Source organism: Balaenoptera musculus, chromosome 16 (assembly GCF_009873245.2).
Source record: "Balaenoptera musculus isolate JJ_BM4_2016_0621 chromosome 16, mBalMus1.pri.v3, whole genome shotgun sequence".
Taxonomy (NCBI): Eukaryota; Metazoa; Chordata; class Mammalia; order Artiodactyla; family Balaenopteridae; genus Balaenoptera; species Balaenoptera musculus.
The window spans coordinates 15,963,695-15,981,160 of record NC_045800.1 but is presented as its reverse complement, the minus strand read 5'-3'; the positions used below and the strand labels follow the sequence as shown (position 1 = coordinate 15,981,160).

At 41.9% G+C, this 17,466-nt stretch overlaps 1 protein-coding gene across 21 annotated transcripts in view; it reads right to left on the bottom strand.

Moving 5' to 3' along the window:
- Nucleotides 1-17,466, bottom strand: part of ABLIM1 (actin binding LIM protein 1) — a 328,315-nt gene that overhangs the window by 115,132 nt on the left and 195,717 nt on the right. For all 21 annotated transcript variants that reach the window (XM_036828267.1, XM_036828284.1, XM_036828271.1 and 18 more), the window contains exons 3-4: nucleotides 15,706-15,889; nucleotides 11,323-11,432 (exon numbers count right to left, since the gene is read on the bottom strand). In XM_036828267.1, the coding sequence (XP_036684162.1) occupies nucleotides 11,323-11,432; nucleotides 15,706-15,889 (294 nt within the window). The remainder of the gene's footprint in view (nucleotides 1-11,322; nucleotides 11,433-15,705; nucleotides 15,890-17,466) is intronic.

Below are 17,466 nucleotides of genomic sequence, written 5' to 3'. Positions count from 1 at the left end.
TTATGGATGCATGTTATATATACTTTTTGCATGTTGAATGTACACATTCTTAGAAAGGAACAATGTATCTGAGACATCACTCCATGTCAAAAATTGCACATCATTAGTCATCAACTTTGAGTTTTTCTCATTCTAGCCTAGGAGATGTGGCAGAAGGAAAGAAATAATTTTTAAAAAGCGTAACAAGATCTGTCCCAGACACATCTATTTCAGCAGAAAGAAGACACACCAGGCAAACAAAGCAAAAAATACACTGAAAACAGACATAGGTTGTTATTAATAGAAAGTAGAATAAGATTTTGGAGACTCTATATTCAAGTGGTGTCCTTTTAATAGACTGTTAACTAGAGGCACTTTATCCCTGGCCAGGAGTCAATATAAGGAGCTTTAGGGAAAACAAACAAACAAAACCCCCCAATTTAAGTTCCAGGGTTTGGCTAACTTGAATCCTGAATTTAATGACATCATATCTTGTCATTCAATGTCTCCCACAGGATGTGGATTTCCCATGACCTTGTGTAATAAAATGGTGAATGCAGAATACCAGAGAACAGCTGTTCTACCCAAAAAGAGAGAAAGCGGAGACAAGAGAAGTGTGACCTGAACATGGGTCAGATTCTGTGAGGTCAACAAGCTGCCTTTGACACAAGCTTTCAACACGTCTGATCAGCCTCTGGCACGTGGATTCCTTCGTGGGAATAACTGTGGGAGGCACGTAGTGGGTGCCCACCCTAGACAGGACAGATGTTTTCAGTTTGCTAAGGTTTGCATCCCTCCCTAGGGTCTAAGTGTCCACTGCCACCTGTTTTCAAGCTTGAACTGAGCATATGCACCTATGTTACCAGCCTGGCCCTTTTTTTGTAGGCCCTTGAATTTGTAACCCATCAATTTAAAAAAAATCCAGACATTCCCTATGCTATTTTTTTTAACAAGACTTGGCTTACAGTTTTAACATCATTAAGGTATAAGGGGTTTGGGGTTTGGGTATTTGAAAACCCTTCCTTGACTAAAAAGGCCACATCATTTAGTAGTGATAAGAGCGTCCATCTAGCAAGTGGACATTGTTGAATGTCTGCTCTTCACCTGTGCTGCTCAGTGTTGCCAAGTTCCAACCAGACATCTGCGTTGACAACTATTGACCGGCCACAATCCGTGTCGAGTTACTGACATGAGTCTGCAGTTTTCCTTTCTAGCATGTCACGGCAAATTCCATGGGTATGAGGTCACCAAAAGAAAGGACAGATAGAGGGCAAAATGCAAATGTGTTAGGCTAAGCACTTTTCAAGAATTAGTTTTTTAAGTACTTTTTAACTTCTGAAATTCTACGCTGCCATTTGCCAAAAAGCAATACATGGGGGTCACAAGACAAATACTGGTTGGGGCTGAGGGGAATTGGAACATTCATATTTATTTATATTCAAATACATAGGTGCGGTGTATTTGCCATCTTATGGCTCTCAATAATTTATATCTCAAATTCACTAAAAATGATGCAGAATTATTTTAAAAGGTTATGGGCTGCCTGAATATGTAACCTTGAACCAGACTTTGCACAATCACCCATGTCCTTGCCTAGGTTAGCTGCTCCCTTTGTTATCTTGATGGCCATGATGGAAACATCACAAGCCAGAGCAGCCTCTGACCTGCTATTTTAGGTGAAGGTTCTTGTTGTCTTGGGAAAACAATACTGCACAACAAACAAGTTTTCATGGGCCGTAACAGCAGCAGATTATCAGCCTCATCAGGAAAGCTGTAGGCAGGACCAGGAACAGTCATCTTCTGAGCCCTCTATTATCTAATATTTGGCAATCAATCCCATCTTTCCTTCTTTTAAAGTGTACATCATATATACTTATAGCTTTGGTCATAATTTTTACAAATACAGACCATTTGCACATTTGAAACTTCCAATTCTAACCCCTAAGCCAGTGCTCACAGAATTCCGATAGGAGTATTATGAATTCTCAAGGTCAAGAAGCCCCCTCCTTTGATTAGCATTGGGGTGTTTTTTCTCATATTCATGACCAGGATCTGAATAGGAAATTTTATTAAAAGGAGCCAGATTGTTTGCCTTTCCTCTCCATTAATTGGTTATGAGTCTATTAAGCAGGAATTGAATGGAAGGAATATTGACACATGCTACGACATGGATGAGCCTTGAAAACATTATGCTAAGTGGAAGAAGCCAGAAACAAAAGGCCACACTTGTATGATGCCATTTATGTGAAATGTCCAAAGTAGGTGAAGACACAGAAACAGATTGGTAGTTCCTAGGGGCTGGGAGAAGGGGTGAGCTGGGAATAACTGTTTAATGGGTATAGAGTTTTCTTTTGGGGTGATGAAAATGTTTTGGAAATAGAAGTGGTGGTTGGACAATGTTGTGAATGTACTTAAACATTCACTTTAAAATGGTTAATTTTATGTTATGTGAATTTCAGTCAAAAAAATCTGTACCAAGAAGGTTTGCCCTTATACTGATTTCCTTAATTAAGTTGTAAACTTTAACCTGGTGAGGAGTTTCATGATAAATCTTTAACTGGCTACGGTCACCCAGCAAACCGGGCTCTTGCCAAAGAGGAAATCATACTTGAGTTTTACGCCAGTTTCTCAGATCCAGTACTCATTAGCCAACATCAGCTCATTGACTCTATTCCGAAGATAGAAAGAAGAAAAGAAAGGGTAGAATGTCAGTTTCAGTACTTTCCTCATGTGACCAGTCACTTAATACATACACAACTGAAGGTCACAGCAAGGGCAAACTGCAGTGAGACTCCAGTCTGGAAAGGGCCTTTTATTTACTTATTTACTTATTTTTTTGTTTGTGTTTTTATAAATTTATTTTTATTTATGTTATTTATTTTTGGCTGCATTGGGTCTTCGTTGCTGCGCACAGGCTTTCTCTAGTTGCGGCGAGCAGGGGCTACTCTTCGTTGCAGTGCGTGGGCTTCTCATTGCGGTGGCTTCTCTGGTTGCAGAGCACGGGCTCTAGGCGTGTGGGCTTCAGTAGTTGTGGCACACGGGCTCAGTAATTGTGGCTCGCAGGCTCTAGAGGGCAGGCTCAGTAGTTGTGGCGCACGGGCTTAGCTGCTCTGCAGCATGTGGGATCCTCCCGGACCAGGGCTCGAACCTGTGTCCCCTGCATTGGCAGGTGGATTCTTAACCACTGCACAACCAGGGAAGTCCCTTTTTTTTTATTTTTTAAATTTAACATTATTTTTATTTTTGATGTGCTTTGGTTTTATTTTTTTAATTTATTTATTTATTTATTTATTTATGGCTGTGTTGGGTCTTCGTTGCTGTGCGAGGGCTTTCTCTAGTTGTGGCAAGCGGGGGCCACTCTTCATCGCGGTGCGCGGGCCTCTCACTATCGCGGGCTCTCTTGTTGCGGAGCACAGGCTCCAGACGCGCAGGCTCAGTAGTTGTGGCTCACGGGCCCAGTTGCTCCGCGGCACGTGGGATCTTCCCAGACCAGGGCTCGAACCCGTGTCCCCTGCATTGGCAGGCGGATTCTCAACCACTGCACCACCAGGGAAGCCCTGCTTTGGTTTTAAATAGGTAATACATACACACAGTTAAACTTTTTTTTTTTTCATGTAGTAAAAATAATTCCTTTCCTTCCCTATCTCCCTGCTACCGCTCCCTTTCTTCTGGAGATAAGCACTAAGAGTAATTTCTCAGTATCCCTCTGAGGACAGTCTATAGGAATATACAACTATAGACATACACAGCAGTCCTTTGAACAGCTAAATCTTTACTGCTGCTGAAAAATTAAACTGGGGAATAACCACTCTTCCAATCGTTAAAATTCTAGTTTTACTGATAAGTTGTCAGAAGGTATGGGTCTTATTACATAAAAGACGTATCTAGTGAAATGAAAACAGCAAATAACAAAATACCATTAACTTGCCAACCACTGAAACATTTTTTTGTACCCATTTTCCCTTTTTGCCCCTTAGTTGGACCCATTCCCTATAAGGTGGGAACTTTTCTTCCTTTCTTGCAACTGAGATAATCCAGGTTCTGGTTAAGTGAAAAGATATGTCACTCTGGGATCTTTATGTCTGACTCATAATTGTAACAGGTTTCAGTATGAAAAATCTAAATATTAATGTTCCTTTTTGCAACATACCTTGTCCTCCTGCAATGAATCTTTGGCTACTATGTCAATTCGAAAGTCTCTCAACAGTCTAATCCGTACCCAGTAGAGCAATATTGGAACTGCCATGTCAGGTTAGACCCTGTCCTTCCAGGCCAGGGGCTGGCACCTTAAGTGCCCAGAGAGGTGAGGCCTCTCTAACCTCACACTCAAAGTTGGCAAATACATTCCCTGACACTTCTACTGAAAAAAAACACCCAAATCAAAAAAACCTTGTGATGCTGTCATCAGCCAAATTATCTAAAGCAATAGCTCCTTCCCCATTTATTAAATAAGAGGAAAGACTTGTAAATAAGATGAGAAAATGAACGTTTAAACATGCCAATACACCTTGCCCTCATGCACCCAAGCTGTACTATGTAATTTTACAAAACCGCAAAAGCCATTGTCACCATCGTCATTCAAGTAGCATTCAGAACTCAACATTCCAGACCTGGGAGCTGAGATTTATTACCTGAAAGGCTCTCCTGGGATGGCATCAATTTACCCACTAAATGAACATTCATGTACTTGCTGTGTGCACAGTGCTATTCTTAGGGAAAAAAAAAAAAAAAGACCTTGTCATTAGGTAGCTCATAGTCTGGTTGGAGAGAAAAAGCTGCAAAGAGCTAGGGGAGCTATGTGGTAATAACTGTCACAATAGAAATGCAAAGCACAGCTTTGGCCGGGACACCTGTGACCTGGCCCTGTAGCCAGGGAGCCTAAGCAAATTCAAAGCTTTCAATCTTTTGTGTGACACTCAACAGAACAAATGATGTTTGATGAGAAGACACATGAACAAAATGCTATGGGAAGAATTTATGCGAAGTTGTACATGTGTCTATAGCACTTAGAGCAAAATCCAGAAGCATGTCCACCAAAATGTTAATAGAGGTAATCTCATTGTGATGGGATTTCGGGTGATTTTCATCTCCTTCTTCGTACTTTTCTGTAAAATTTGTATTGTTTTACAATGAACACTTAAACCCATTTAAAAAGAGACGATTGTTACTAGCTCTGTTTAGAGATAAAGATGGCTTTGATTCAATTTCTGGAATGTTTATCTAGGGCTTTATGTGCTAGACCTTGTGTAAGAGAGAAAGACAGCAGGGTCCTTATCTTTAATGAGTTCATTAACTTGGTAGTGGAGGTGGGCACACATTTAAACAATTAAAATGCAACAGGTTATGTACCAATGTTGGTTTTTTAATTGTGACAAATGTATCACCGTAATACATGGTGTTAACTGTGCAGTAAAGAATTTGGCTGGTGCCAGGAACACAGTAGGTGCTCAAAGAAATGCTCCTTGAATGAATGAATGACATCCATATCTTTCTTTGACATATAGTCCTTTCATTCATCTTCCTCACCTTTTCTCACAGCCATTACCTGTACCCACAACCAATGGTCTCCCCAGCTCTGATCACTGATGTCAAATCACTGATTTTGCGCACCACTATTGCCATTACCACCTTAATCTTTCTAGAACATTGTTTTCATCTGGTTGTCCTCCAGGTTAAGCCGAGCTCCACATTGCCAAACTCCTCAAAGCCTCCAGAGACCTGGCGCCCTTGCTCTAACTTTCCAGCTTTTCTTCTCAGGACGTGGAAGAACAAAGCCTTTGTTCTGTTTGGGTTCCCCCTGTGCTGTTTTTACAAGTACCCTCCCCACATTTAGACTGTCCTCCCACGTAGTAGTATCTTATTTAATTCCCATAACGACCCTTAGGAGTAGCTATTTTCTGATTTTCAGATGAGAGCATGAAGGTTCTGAGACATCCAATAACTTGTCCATGACTTCATGGCTGGGAAGAAGCAGGACCAGGAGTCACACCCAAGCGCTCTGAAAGGTAGAGCCCACATCTGAAACCAGTGTGCTACGCTCTCTTCTTCCATTCCTTTCTGATTCTAAATTATCTCTAAGCTCAAGTTCTAGTCTCGTAACTTCCTTAAAGAACAATGGTTAACATTTGGATGAGCTTATTAGGTATCATGAATCTTTTTAAGTACTTTACTTATATGAATCCCCACAACAACCCAATGAGAAAGGAACTATTATTGTTTCCCATTTTATAGGCAAAGAAACGCTGGCAGAGATTGAGTTCTCAAGGCCACACAGCCTGTATGTGGTAGAACTGGGATAAAAACAAGCCATCAACCTGTCCAGAACCCATACTCTTTAGCAGAGGCCTGCCAAGCCTCCTCTGCTGTCCTATCCTACTGGAAGAAAGTGTCTCAAGAAGACGGGGCTGATCTGTTTTGAAGACCTTGCCGCAAAACCCATCACCATGAGTCAAAACCCATCACCATGAGTCAAAACCCATCACCATGAGTCAAAACCCAACAATCCATGGGCTGTATGTGTGCACGTGTTCCTGCCTTCACTGGTTTTACATACTGGTGGAAAATATCCAATGAACAGAAAAGACAGCCACCATGAACGGTAGAGTGAAAAAAGCATAGTCACAAAAAGCAAAGATTGTCCTACACAAAAATTCAGAAGTCAATGCCTGAACAGTAAGTTTTTGTTTTATAAGTATCCAGTACTTTTATCTATTTACTTATTTAATCCTACGAGGTAGGTACCTATTGCCATCCCATTTTACGGAAGAGGACATGGAGGATGGAGAGGTCGGGAGATGGCTAGAGCCACAGCCTGACCCAGGCAGTCAGGTGCCAGCGTCAGATCATCACCACTCCACCTATTGTAGGTGCCTCAGCAGACAATCCCACTCAACCTACAAATGTTTTTTTGAGAGAGAACATAGATAAAAGAAAAATTATCTTGCAACTATTAAAAGCTATTGCACCAAATAGAAAAGTAAAATAATTGAAAAATCTTCCTCCCCTTTGAAAACATGCACATGACTGTTTATCTGAAATGATTTAAATTCAGTCCAAGTAGAGCATTTGCCCCAATACCTTAGGAGTTCCAATTGAAGTTGGAACAATGGCCATGCTGTACAGAGGGGGTAAAGGAGAGGAAGATGCGTTTGGATGTATGTGTGTGGGGGTGTTCATCGCATCAATCTGCCAAACCCACACACAATCAGACACTAGTCAGACACCCTTTGAAATGGAAAGGGTGATCGTAGACAGCAACCCACTTCTGTTCGGGTGCCTGAAATAGACCCGAGCCGTGCAGGAAGCAACATCCAAACCCGATTCCCTACCCTCTAGGTTGTCACACGCAGACTCCCCCTCACGTGGCTCCTTAAACCAAAGAACCAGGCCCTCAATTACTGGCAGATACATGAAGAATGGAGTGAAGTTAGGCCTTAAAGGAGTGTCAATAAACTTCTGGGAGAGCATCATGCTTTCTGGACATACATTTTTATTTCTAAAGTATGAATCAGCTAGACATAGGCAAGTGATTTTTTTTATCAATTATAAAAGCAGTTTAATTAATGTTCATTGTAACCCTGTGAGGCAATGTTTACTATTATCTCCATGTTATATAATGTTTGTTGCTTATTGAATTCAAATTGCATTAGACTGGGTGCAGCAACAGTTTTTACTAATTCAAGGGCAATAATCCTTAATTGAAGTAGTTTGTTTCTATGAATAACTTCCTGATGGTTTCTATTCACCAAACCTTGCTACACCAGGGAGGCAACTATGGCACATAGAAAGCACACAGCCCTTGCAGGCAGACACTTGAGTAAATCCGCAGACAAGTCAGGTCACTGCTCCAAGGCTCAGCACCCCCCATCTTTGGAAATCAGAGAGTGATACCTACATTGTGAAATAAATATCCGGGACAGTAACATGGCATCTGGAGCCTGGGTTTGTATCCCAGCTCTACCACTGTGTAACCTTGGGCAAATTATTTAACCTCTATGGCCCTTTGTTTCTTCATCTGTGAAAAGGGGATAGTTTTAGTACCAACCTATAGGGTGGTTTTGAGGATTAAATGAGTTAAAATTTGTACACCAGCTACACAGTGCTGATCACAGTGAGTACTACGCAAATGTTTTAAGAAGAAAATAAAATAAAGGTGAGAAGAACTACTGTAATGTGGAAGAAAGCACCAAGCAGAGGACCCAAGACATCACAGGCACTCCACTGGGACGTCTCCCTAAATTAGAGCAACACAGACACGGTGGCCTCTGAGTGGCTGAAATTGCACCTCTACTGAGTAAGCGCAAACAGAGCCTATTTTGTGTTAATTCTCATCACATCATTGACTTGCTTCCATGGGCCACTCTTCACTTCTTCTCTCCCTCTCACACTGTCTTCACCTCCTATTCAGTGATTATGGAAAACCAGCCACAGAACGTGAAATAAAATTTCGGTTCAGAAGAGCAAACTCATTTGTGAAAGAACATTTCAAAGGAAAAAGAGGACCTTGGCTCTCTGATCTATTTCACCAACACTGTGAACATTATCAAAGAAAAGTTTCATTTTTTGCTTTTCTTTAGGAAGTTTTGCCAAGTTAAATTTTTTTTTTTAAATAAGAATCAAAGTAACATCAGTATAGTTTTAAAATATAGGGCATTTCTTAAAGAATTACAAAGAATAACCAAGTATTTTCTAATTACGCTCCAATGAATTTCAGAAACTTGCTGAAAATTCACTTGCTCTTGTATTTGTGTGCCTGCCTCCTTTGGGTATTTTGCATGTGTGTATCCATATATAAGAGCTCTCTTTTTGACAGACACCCACACCCACACGTCCCAGAAATGCTATTTGAGTACTTATCTAAATAGACAAGCACTTGTCGAAAATCAAAATGTTCTGACCAAAGCAGTTGCACAGAGAAAAGGGATTTCATCCATTGGGAGCAAAGGAGAAAATATGATTTGGTCCAACAATTTGCACGTATGCAATAATTGTTAAATCTAGCATTAGAAATGTAATGAATTTGAGTCTGATACATTTTTATACTTAGAATTTTAATTTCTTTTTTATGTGCATAACAACTATGTCATATAAAACAAGAAAATATAGATAAAGCAAAACAATGTTTGATAAAAATTGGAATAACCATTTTGGTGGAGCTATGATTAGGAAATATGCTTCCAAATTACATGGAAGAAGAGGACTGGAAACCTTTAAAAATATCCTCCTTCTGTTTCTTAAACCAAACAATGAGGAGTATTACATGAAACAAAAAGACAGCCCCAAACTCGGAGTCAGAAGCCTTGCCTCTAACCCTACCTTATTATTGGATAGCTTGTGTGACCTTGAATATCCTCGTGGGCTGCAATATCCTCACCTATCAAGAAAGGTAGTTGGACCAAAGGACTCCACTGAATTTGAGGATGCAGCCAGTCCTATAATAGGCCTACGGACGTGATCTTCTCTTATAGATTGTCATCCTATCCTGGGACTCATAACATCCTCTTTTTCTTAACTAGACTGAAGAATTCCTGCAAAGTTTTTTGGTAACATACTTTCAAAGCAAGCCCTCTCAAGCAAGGGGTACCTATTCTCAACCTAGGTCACCTTCCCAATGACCTGCATGGGGCAGAGTAGGTAAGCACAGTGAGGGACTTGAAACCCTATTAGGGGTCTAGGATAGTGTCCTGTTTTGTAGCCCTTACCCTACCCAGGCTGCTTGTTATTTATTAGTAGGGCATATAAATCCACATGCTAAGGATCTGATCATGTGTGTTGAATAAGATGCACTAATACATTTATTTTCTTCTTTTCTCCCAATGGTCAAAATCCAATTTCTATGTAAATACTTTTGGTCATAACATTCTTATTTTTAACAGGTATAACTCTTCTACTTTAACAGGAAGATTTGGAAGCGCTGTTATAAATTACAAGAAATTCCTCCAGAGCAGAAGGGGCTTATCTCATTCTTATGTGCTGAGACTGGCAGGGTTTAAAGGCATTTGTTCTCTGAGGTCGGGCACAATCCACAGAAACCTAGGCAAACCTCTAGACCAGGTCCTAACGCCCCAGGAAACAGAGGGAAGGAGAGCTTCCTTGCTTGCTGTCTGAGTTCAGAATCCCTCTCACTTCAGAGTGAACTGACCTACCCAATGTTATTTACTACAAGAAATACTGCAATTGGCCACTATTTTTATTTGGAAGGAAGTGGGTTTTCTTTGGATTCACACAGGTCAGACAAGCCTTGTCATCAAGAATTGGGCTTCCCTGGTGGTGCAGTGGTTGAGAATCTGCCTGCTAATTCAGGAGACACGGGTTCGAGCCCTGGTCTGGGAGGATCCCACATGCCGCGGAGCAACTGGGCCCGTGAGCCACAGCTGCTGGGCCTGCGCGTCTGGAGCCTGTGCTCCGCAACAAGAGAGGCCGCGATAGTGAGAGGCCCGCGCACCGCGATGAAGAGTGGCCCCCGCTTGCCGCAACTAGAGAAAGCCCTCGCACAGAAACGAAGACCCACCACAGCCAAATAAATAAATAATTAATTAATTAAAAAAAGAAAAAAAAAAAAAGAATTACCAATCCCATGATGTATGGTTGGCTTGTCCCATACTTTCTTCCAATCTCGCCTTGGGTGACACTTTTTAAGAGTGGTCTCCCTGATTGCCCCATACAAACACAGACCCATTGCCCTGCTTTTTCTTCCTACTTTAATTTTCTTCATGTATTAGATATTTTTGTATATGCATTCATTGTCTACCTGCTCCTACTAAAAAATAAGCTTCCTGAGAACTCTGAGTATGTTCTGTCCACGCCTGTATCTCTAGTGTGAATGACACACACATTGTAAGTGCTCAGCAATTTATCTGTTCAATGAATAAATGTCAGAAACCCTCCAGGTGAATAAAGAATACTTAAGGGTGATAAAGAATAAAGAATTATTTAAGAGTAAATAATAACCACCACATTCGCCCAAGGCACAGTGGGGGATAGCTTTTTTAATACACAGAGACATCAATCACATCACCACCAAATGCTCTCACAGCTTAACCTCCATGACCAGAGAGGGGCGTTTCTGATGTAACAGTTTATAATTCTTTTTCCTTCATTTACTATCAAAATACACAGTGTGATGTCCAATTCTATTTCTGTCCTTTTGAAATAAGGGAGATGCTTCTCACTGCATGGGTTTTAGTGAAGGCTTCTCCACGCATCACGTTTTACAATTGAAAATGCCTTAGATAGGCCTACTCTTGGCTCCCGCCACCAGAGTTTCTCAAAAAGGAAGGTACCTGCCTAAGCTACCTTTGAGGAATGAAGGAATTCATGTCAACAGGTGGCTGGGGCACTTACTGCCAGAGCAGGAGGCTTCTTTAGGGCTGGAAGACATCGGCTGTGCACAGAGTTGGCAAAGGCAGTCTCTCCCATTGAACGTGACTCGGTCTCCGGGTGGAAACGGGCGCCTGGAGACAGAAAGACATGGCCCTCAAGGTTATTGCGGCAATTTCATTCCTCTTCCTCACTCCTGCTTTGCTGGCCTCCGGTACCGATTCATTGCTTCAAAGAGGAGCACCAGACAAACCATCTGAAATGCAGCCTGAAGCAAGCCAGCCAGCTGGATCCAGTCCAAACAAACAAACAAACGTGCCTCATTTTGAGAGGAAAGGAGAATGCGCGGCTTCTACGGGCAACCAGATAGTAAAATGATACCATTTACCTCCACTCATTAGCGGAGGGATGTTCCAACAAGTCACCTAGCAGGGCACACACAGTAAAATTCTCCGTTTTCCAAATGGAAACACCTCCATGAAGAAATATTTTAAATGCCATGGATTCCTATTCAAGCTTAAGGCCCTCCCCCAAGAGAACTGGTTACAGGTCAAGCATTAACTCTTTAAGTTCCCTGGACCAATGTGATAATTATGCTAAATTAGACTTTGTCCTGGACGTCTGAATGGGCGAACTAAATATCTCACAGTGCTAGGGCCCCAGTCCCTTATAAACTTGGAGAAATACGAAGATGCTATAAATATCTGTTTAAAAATTAGTATTAGCTTCTTTTCAGAAAGATATTTCCCTTTCACATTAGATATTCATCAATAACAGCACACGTTGCAAAAATATTGCCTTTTCAGGTACGTTACCAGTTTCTTTTGCTCCCAGTTCAGCAGGCAGATAGCTTTAAAAAAAGTCATTAATTAATAGCCATGTGACAGGTTCCATGCCTACTTTCTTGCAACTGACCAATGTGCCAATGATCTTCATCGTGAGTTTTCAAATGTGTGATTCTGTCAATCAGGAAATTTGCAACTCATAAGCCAAACATCCCCACACATCTGGGTCAGAAGCAATTTCTTAAGAACAAATTCAAGCTTCTGGACATGTTTTACGTTCACAGCTGCTTTAAGTTGCCCTTCGGCCGCCTAACTGTTGGTGATTAACCAAAATGCACGCACAGATAGTAAATTTGGACTTAACTCCACAAATGTGCTTGTTGCCAGTCATCAAGGAGAGTTTTAAACTCTCACACCGCCAAATTTTAGAAGTGCTGAGCTGAGGTGGTCTCTCCTCTCCTCTCCTCTCCTCTCCTGGTGCCGTGTTACTTTCCATTGCTCAGATAAGGCCCAGAGAGGTTAAGCAACTTGCGTGGATTGACCAGCTAGGGAGACCAAGCCACAGGCAGGTGCAGGTGGTATCCACCAACTCAGAACTTGCTCTGTCTTTAATAATCAAAGTCACACTCTGGTGGATACCAACAGGCTTATCGCTTCACACTTATTAATTAAAACCAAGCAAGCCTCCAATCTGCTCTGTAAGGAGGCCCTCAGGGAGTGAAGGGTCCACAGACACAATAAGCTCAGGTTCTTTGCCTCTGATCAGGGCCAGGACCAGGGTGAGGGCAGAGAGGCACCTGAGGCCAAGCATCTAAGGAGGCCCCCACTGTCAGGGGCACCGCATGACCCGGGAGTAAGCGCCCCTTTAAACTGTGCGCCCAGGACCCTCCCTGGCTTCACCCTAGTCCAGGCCCTGCATCTCATCTAAGCTTATATTTTTAAACTTGAACCCCACACAGATCCACCATGGGACAAACCAGAGTCCAGTTCTCAACAACGCGACCAGGTCTTCTGAATTCTGAATTTTGTTATTTCACAAATGACCCCCCTTCATTTCCCTACGTCCTCTGCCCATTGGGTTCACTTCCTTCTGATATTTGCCTGAATGTTTGTAATAGAAGGAGAACTGGATTTAGAGTCAGAACACCTGAGTTCAAATCTTGGCCTTGCGATGTGAGGGACCGGGAAAATCCCTTACACTCTGGGTCTCAAAGTCACTCATAAGTAGGGATACTAATTCCTGATTGACCTCACAGAATTGCTCAGAGGGTTAAATTAATTTCTACATGAATGCAACTTGTAAACTGTAAAGGCCGCCTCCGCAGAGGAAACTGGCGTCATTCAGCAGCAGTGGCAGTAGCACTAGAGCAGCAACAGCGGGCCCCTCTCTGCGGGCTCAGACACGCGGGGACAGGGCTACAGCTGATGAATGTCTGTCCGTTACCAACTTGAAGCAATGATCTCTCGGGGCCAAGATCAGGAAGGCTCTCGGAGTTTACCTGGGCCAGCGCCTTCCAACCTGACCGAGTCTCCTCCTCCTTGGTAACCCTTCAGAAACTACTAAATCATCATGAGTTAGGAGGGAGAAAGGCTAGAAACGGATATTTTTAAAGAGACCCTCCCTAGAGGATTCCAGTGACCATCCAGGTTTGGGGAATCACTTGTATCCATTTCACAGCCTGTCACCTTGCAGATGAGACAATTGCTGTGGAAAAGTTAGCTCACATAGGTCTCAAATCAGCCCAGGAAGCAGGACCAGAACTCGGGTCTCCCGAATGCCAGTGCAGGCTCTTAACCGGGCTGTGAGCTACAGCCTGAAAAAGGAGAGGTCAAGAGGAAGCTTTGCTTTTGATTAAATACAGAAAAAATTTCAGCTCATTAACCCAGAATTTTTAAATTATGATTTAAAAAATATATATAATTAAAAAATGGGCTAATAGTTATATAAAGTTATTAAAATAATTTGATGATGAATATTTCATCTAAATCTTATTACAATTTATCCATGTGTATTATCTTGTTAGTTAATTATACAAAATCGTATTTACCCTTCTAGAGTTTACATTCCTCTGGCCTAGAAACATGAAATGCTGAAAAACAAAACAAACTGAACTGAACTGTAGTTTTTACAAAGGCATAGCAAAATGGAGCACACAGAATCAACACCATTCCAAAAGGCATGGGATTGCCTGATTAGTATGGGTCAATTAAGTAGCTGATCCTTTATTGGTGAGTCTCCTCATTATAGGAATCGAACCCATTGTAAATTCTGTAATGTGTAGCACTCAAAACACAACAACAATGAACCACATTTTCCACTCACACTTCACACAGTTTCCTTCTTCTCTCTGACTGATCGTTTTAATCAAGCTGCTTTGTGCAGTAAAGATCTAACCTTGGTGGATGATAGAGAGGAGGGGTTGTCAACTTTTCCCCTGAAAGATCAGATTGTAAATATTTTTTTAGACTGTGCAGATCATAAGGTTTCTGTCACAACTGCTCAGCTCTGCCACTGTCACTTGGAACCAGCCACAGACAATACATAAACAAACGGGCATGGCTGTGTTCCAATAAAACTTTATTTACAAAACAGGTATTGGGTCTAATTTGGCCCATGGGGCAGTTTGCTCTCCCTGGTTATAGAGCAAATGCAACTATTTTACACACCCACTCACACACACTGATACTTCCAAATAAGCTTCATCTGATAAGAACTGATACTTCCAAATAAGCTTCATCTTTCCAAGTATTTATGCCATTTCCTCCCACGTTTCCATTGCTCAAAATGTCTCAAGACCTAGAGCTGCTTTCAGATTTGGTTTCAAGGCACTTAAAATCAGTCACATTATTTAGTGGAAGATATCACATATAAAGTTTCCTAAGTAAATTACTTTTTGACTAAGTCTAATAACACACTAGGAAAATAAAAACATCTAAAGGTGCATCAGAAAAAATATTTTAAGACAAATATATGATATCATTTATCTGTGGAATCTAAAAAAAATGATACAAATGAATTTATTTACAAAACAGAAATAGACTCACAGACATAGAAAACAAACTTATGGTTACCAAAGGGGAAAGGAGAGGGGGAGGGATAAATTAGGAGTTTGGGATTAACAGATACAAACTACTATATATAAAATAGATAAACAACAAGGTCCTACTGTATAGCACAGGGAACTATATTCAATATCTTGTAATAATCTATAATGGAAAAGAATGTGAAAAAGATATATGTGTATATTTGTATAACTGAATCACCTTGCTGTACACCTGGAACTAACACAACATTGTAAATCAAACTGTACTTCAATAAAAAAATTTTTTTTAAAGAACAGATATTTTAAGACTAAGTACAACTCAAGGGACTTCCCTGGTGGTCCAGTGGTTAAGACTCAACGCTCCCAGTGCAGGGGGCCCGGGTTCGATCCCTGGTCGGGGAACTAGATCCCACATGCTGCAACTAAAAGATCCCATATGGCACAGCTAAGACCAGGCACAGCCAAAATAAATAAATACTAAAAAAAAATAAGACTAAGTACAACTGAAGACCAAAGCGCACATTCCAAGCTTTGACAGCAGAACCCAGCGCTTCTCTGTTGGGGAAAGCCACACTTACTTGCAGATCGTACAAGCAAAGCAGTTGGGATGGTAGGTCTTGCCCAGGGCGGTCACCACCTCTCCTTCCACAAACTCCCCGCAGCCATGGCAGCGCGTGCCATACATCCTCTGGTAGTCCAGGGTGCAGAGATACTCTCCGTTCTTTATGAAGAAGCCCCCTTGGGCCAGGTCACAGCCACACACTGTGGACAGACAAGTTCACATCTGGTCATCATCTGCCAAGCTGCTGGGCAGCAGTGCCTTCTACTGCATGCTGCTAACTTACTCTATGATCTCAGCAGTATGGGGTTTGGGAGGGGGGGACTGGTACAAAGAGCTATTTATTGTTGGGCTCTGAGTTCTCTTTCTTGCCTCCCTCCCCTTTTGTTTCCCTCCCCTTTGGGAGCTGTGCAATGTCTCATGCAAGTAAAATCCACTGGCTAGGGCTCCACAGCTTCTGTGATATGTCTAAGACTCAGAGATAATCAGTCTTTGATGGAAAGATACCTTTGGCTCATGCGGTCTCAAATATGAACAAAACTGTCTCTTGCAGTGCTATTCAGGAAAGCACTGCTTGCCCACACAACTGCTTGGTTTGGACCAAAACTGTTACTGAGCTGAGTAATAAATTCCCACTACACCAAAAGCTGAAATGTCCAGTGTCTATTTTTTCACACTCTGGAAATACTTTCCCATAGTTCTAAACAATTCAGACATTTAATTTTCTCTGTGCAGTAAATAGGATAAGTCCATTATTTATATATTACAGAGAGAGATAAAAATGAACAAGCAGAAGAGGAAAGAAAAGGGAACATGTCCAAGATAAAACTGTCATTCAGGACCTCAGCACATGCAAAAGAGGCTGCTTTGCTGTGTCTGGATTTTGGCATCTCTTTCAAAACTGTGCAGCTGTGAATTACGGAGATGCAGCAAAAAAAAGCAGGTCCTGGGATTCCAGGTCTGCATGTTCAGGCAAGACCAGAGTAGGACTCAGCAACTGGTCCAAAATTAAAGCCAAAGGCAGCCTCTGCGAGTAAAGATTTTCCACTGCCAAGTGACTGGGAAGCAACACCAAAGCTGGAAATCTCCATTCTTAACCTCTCTATTCCCAAGGTTGGATGACTCCTGTATAATTCAGGGCCTTGGGCGAAGAATCCAGGATTTGTCCTGATTATTCCTGCAAGCAGTTGGTATGGGCACTCAGCCGGGGTAGGGACGAGGTGAGTTCAGTCACTAAACTGCTTTCCTAAGGACCTACTGGCACACATGATAAGTTCCCATGACACATGAACGCATCTAGATGAACTAGTATTGAGCACAGTAAGATTCTGATGGAATCTTACTGCCCCACCCTCAGTTAGCAGTCTCTACTAGTGGCAAACTACTAAAGATATTCAAGGTGACACAAACCTACAACAAGCTTTCCACTGTGGGTTCATCTGTCTTTGTTTAGATCAACACTCCACAGCTATGACCTCCTTCTTTGCAATTTATAATCAAGTAACCCAAGATGATGGCCCGAGTCCATCATGCCTGAAAATGACCACCATATAAACCTACTGTGATCACATTACCTGGAAACCAGCTCGTTCACCACCTGCCGCCTCCCTAACCTGCCAGTCTCCCACTGTTGCCACACCTGCCTTCTCCTTACCAAATGGTCCTGTGGCTCGAGAGAACTCAAGTATGGACTAACCTCACTCTACCTGCAAATTCCTTCAACAACAATAAACACAATCCTGAGGGTCACAGGACACCTTAGAGATTTTTCTTCAATATT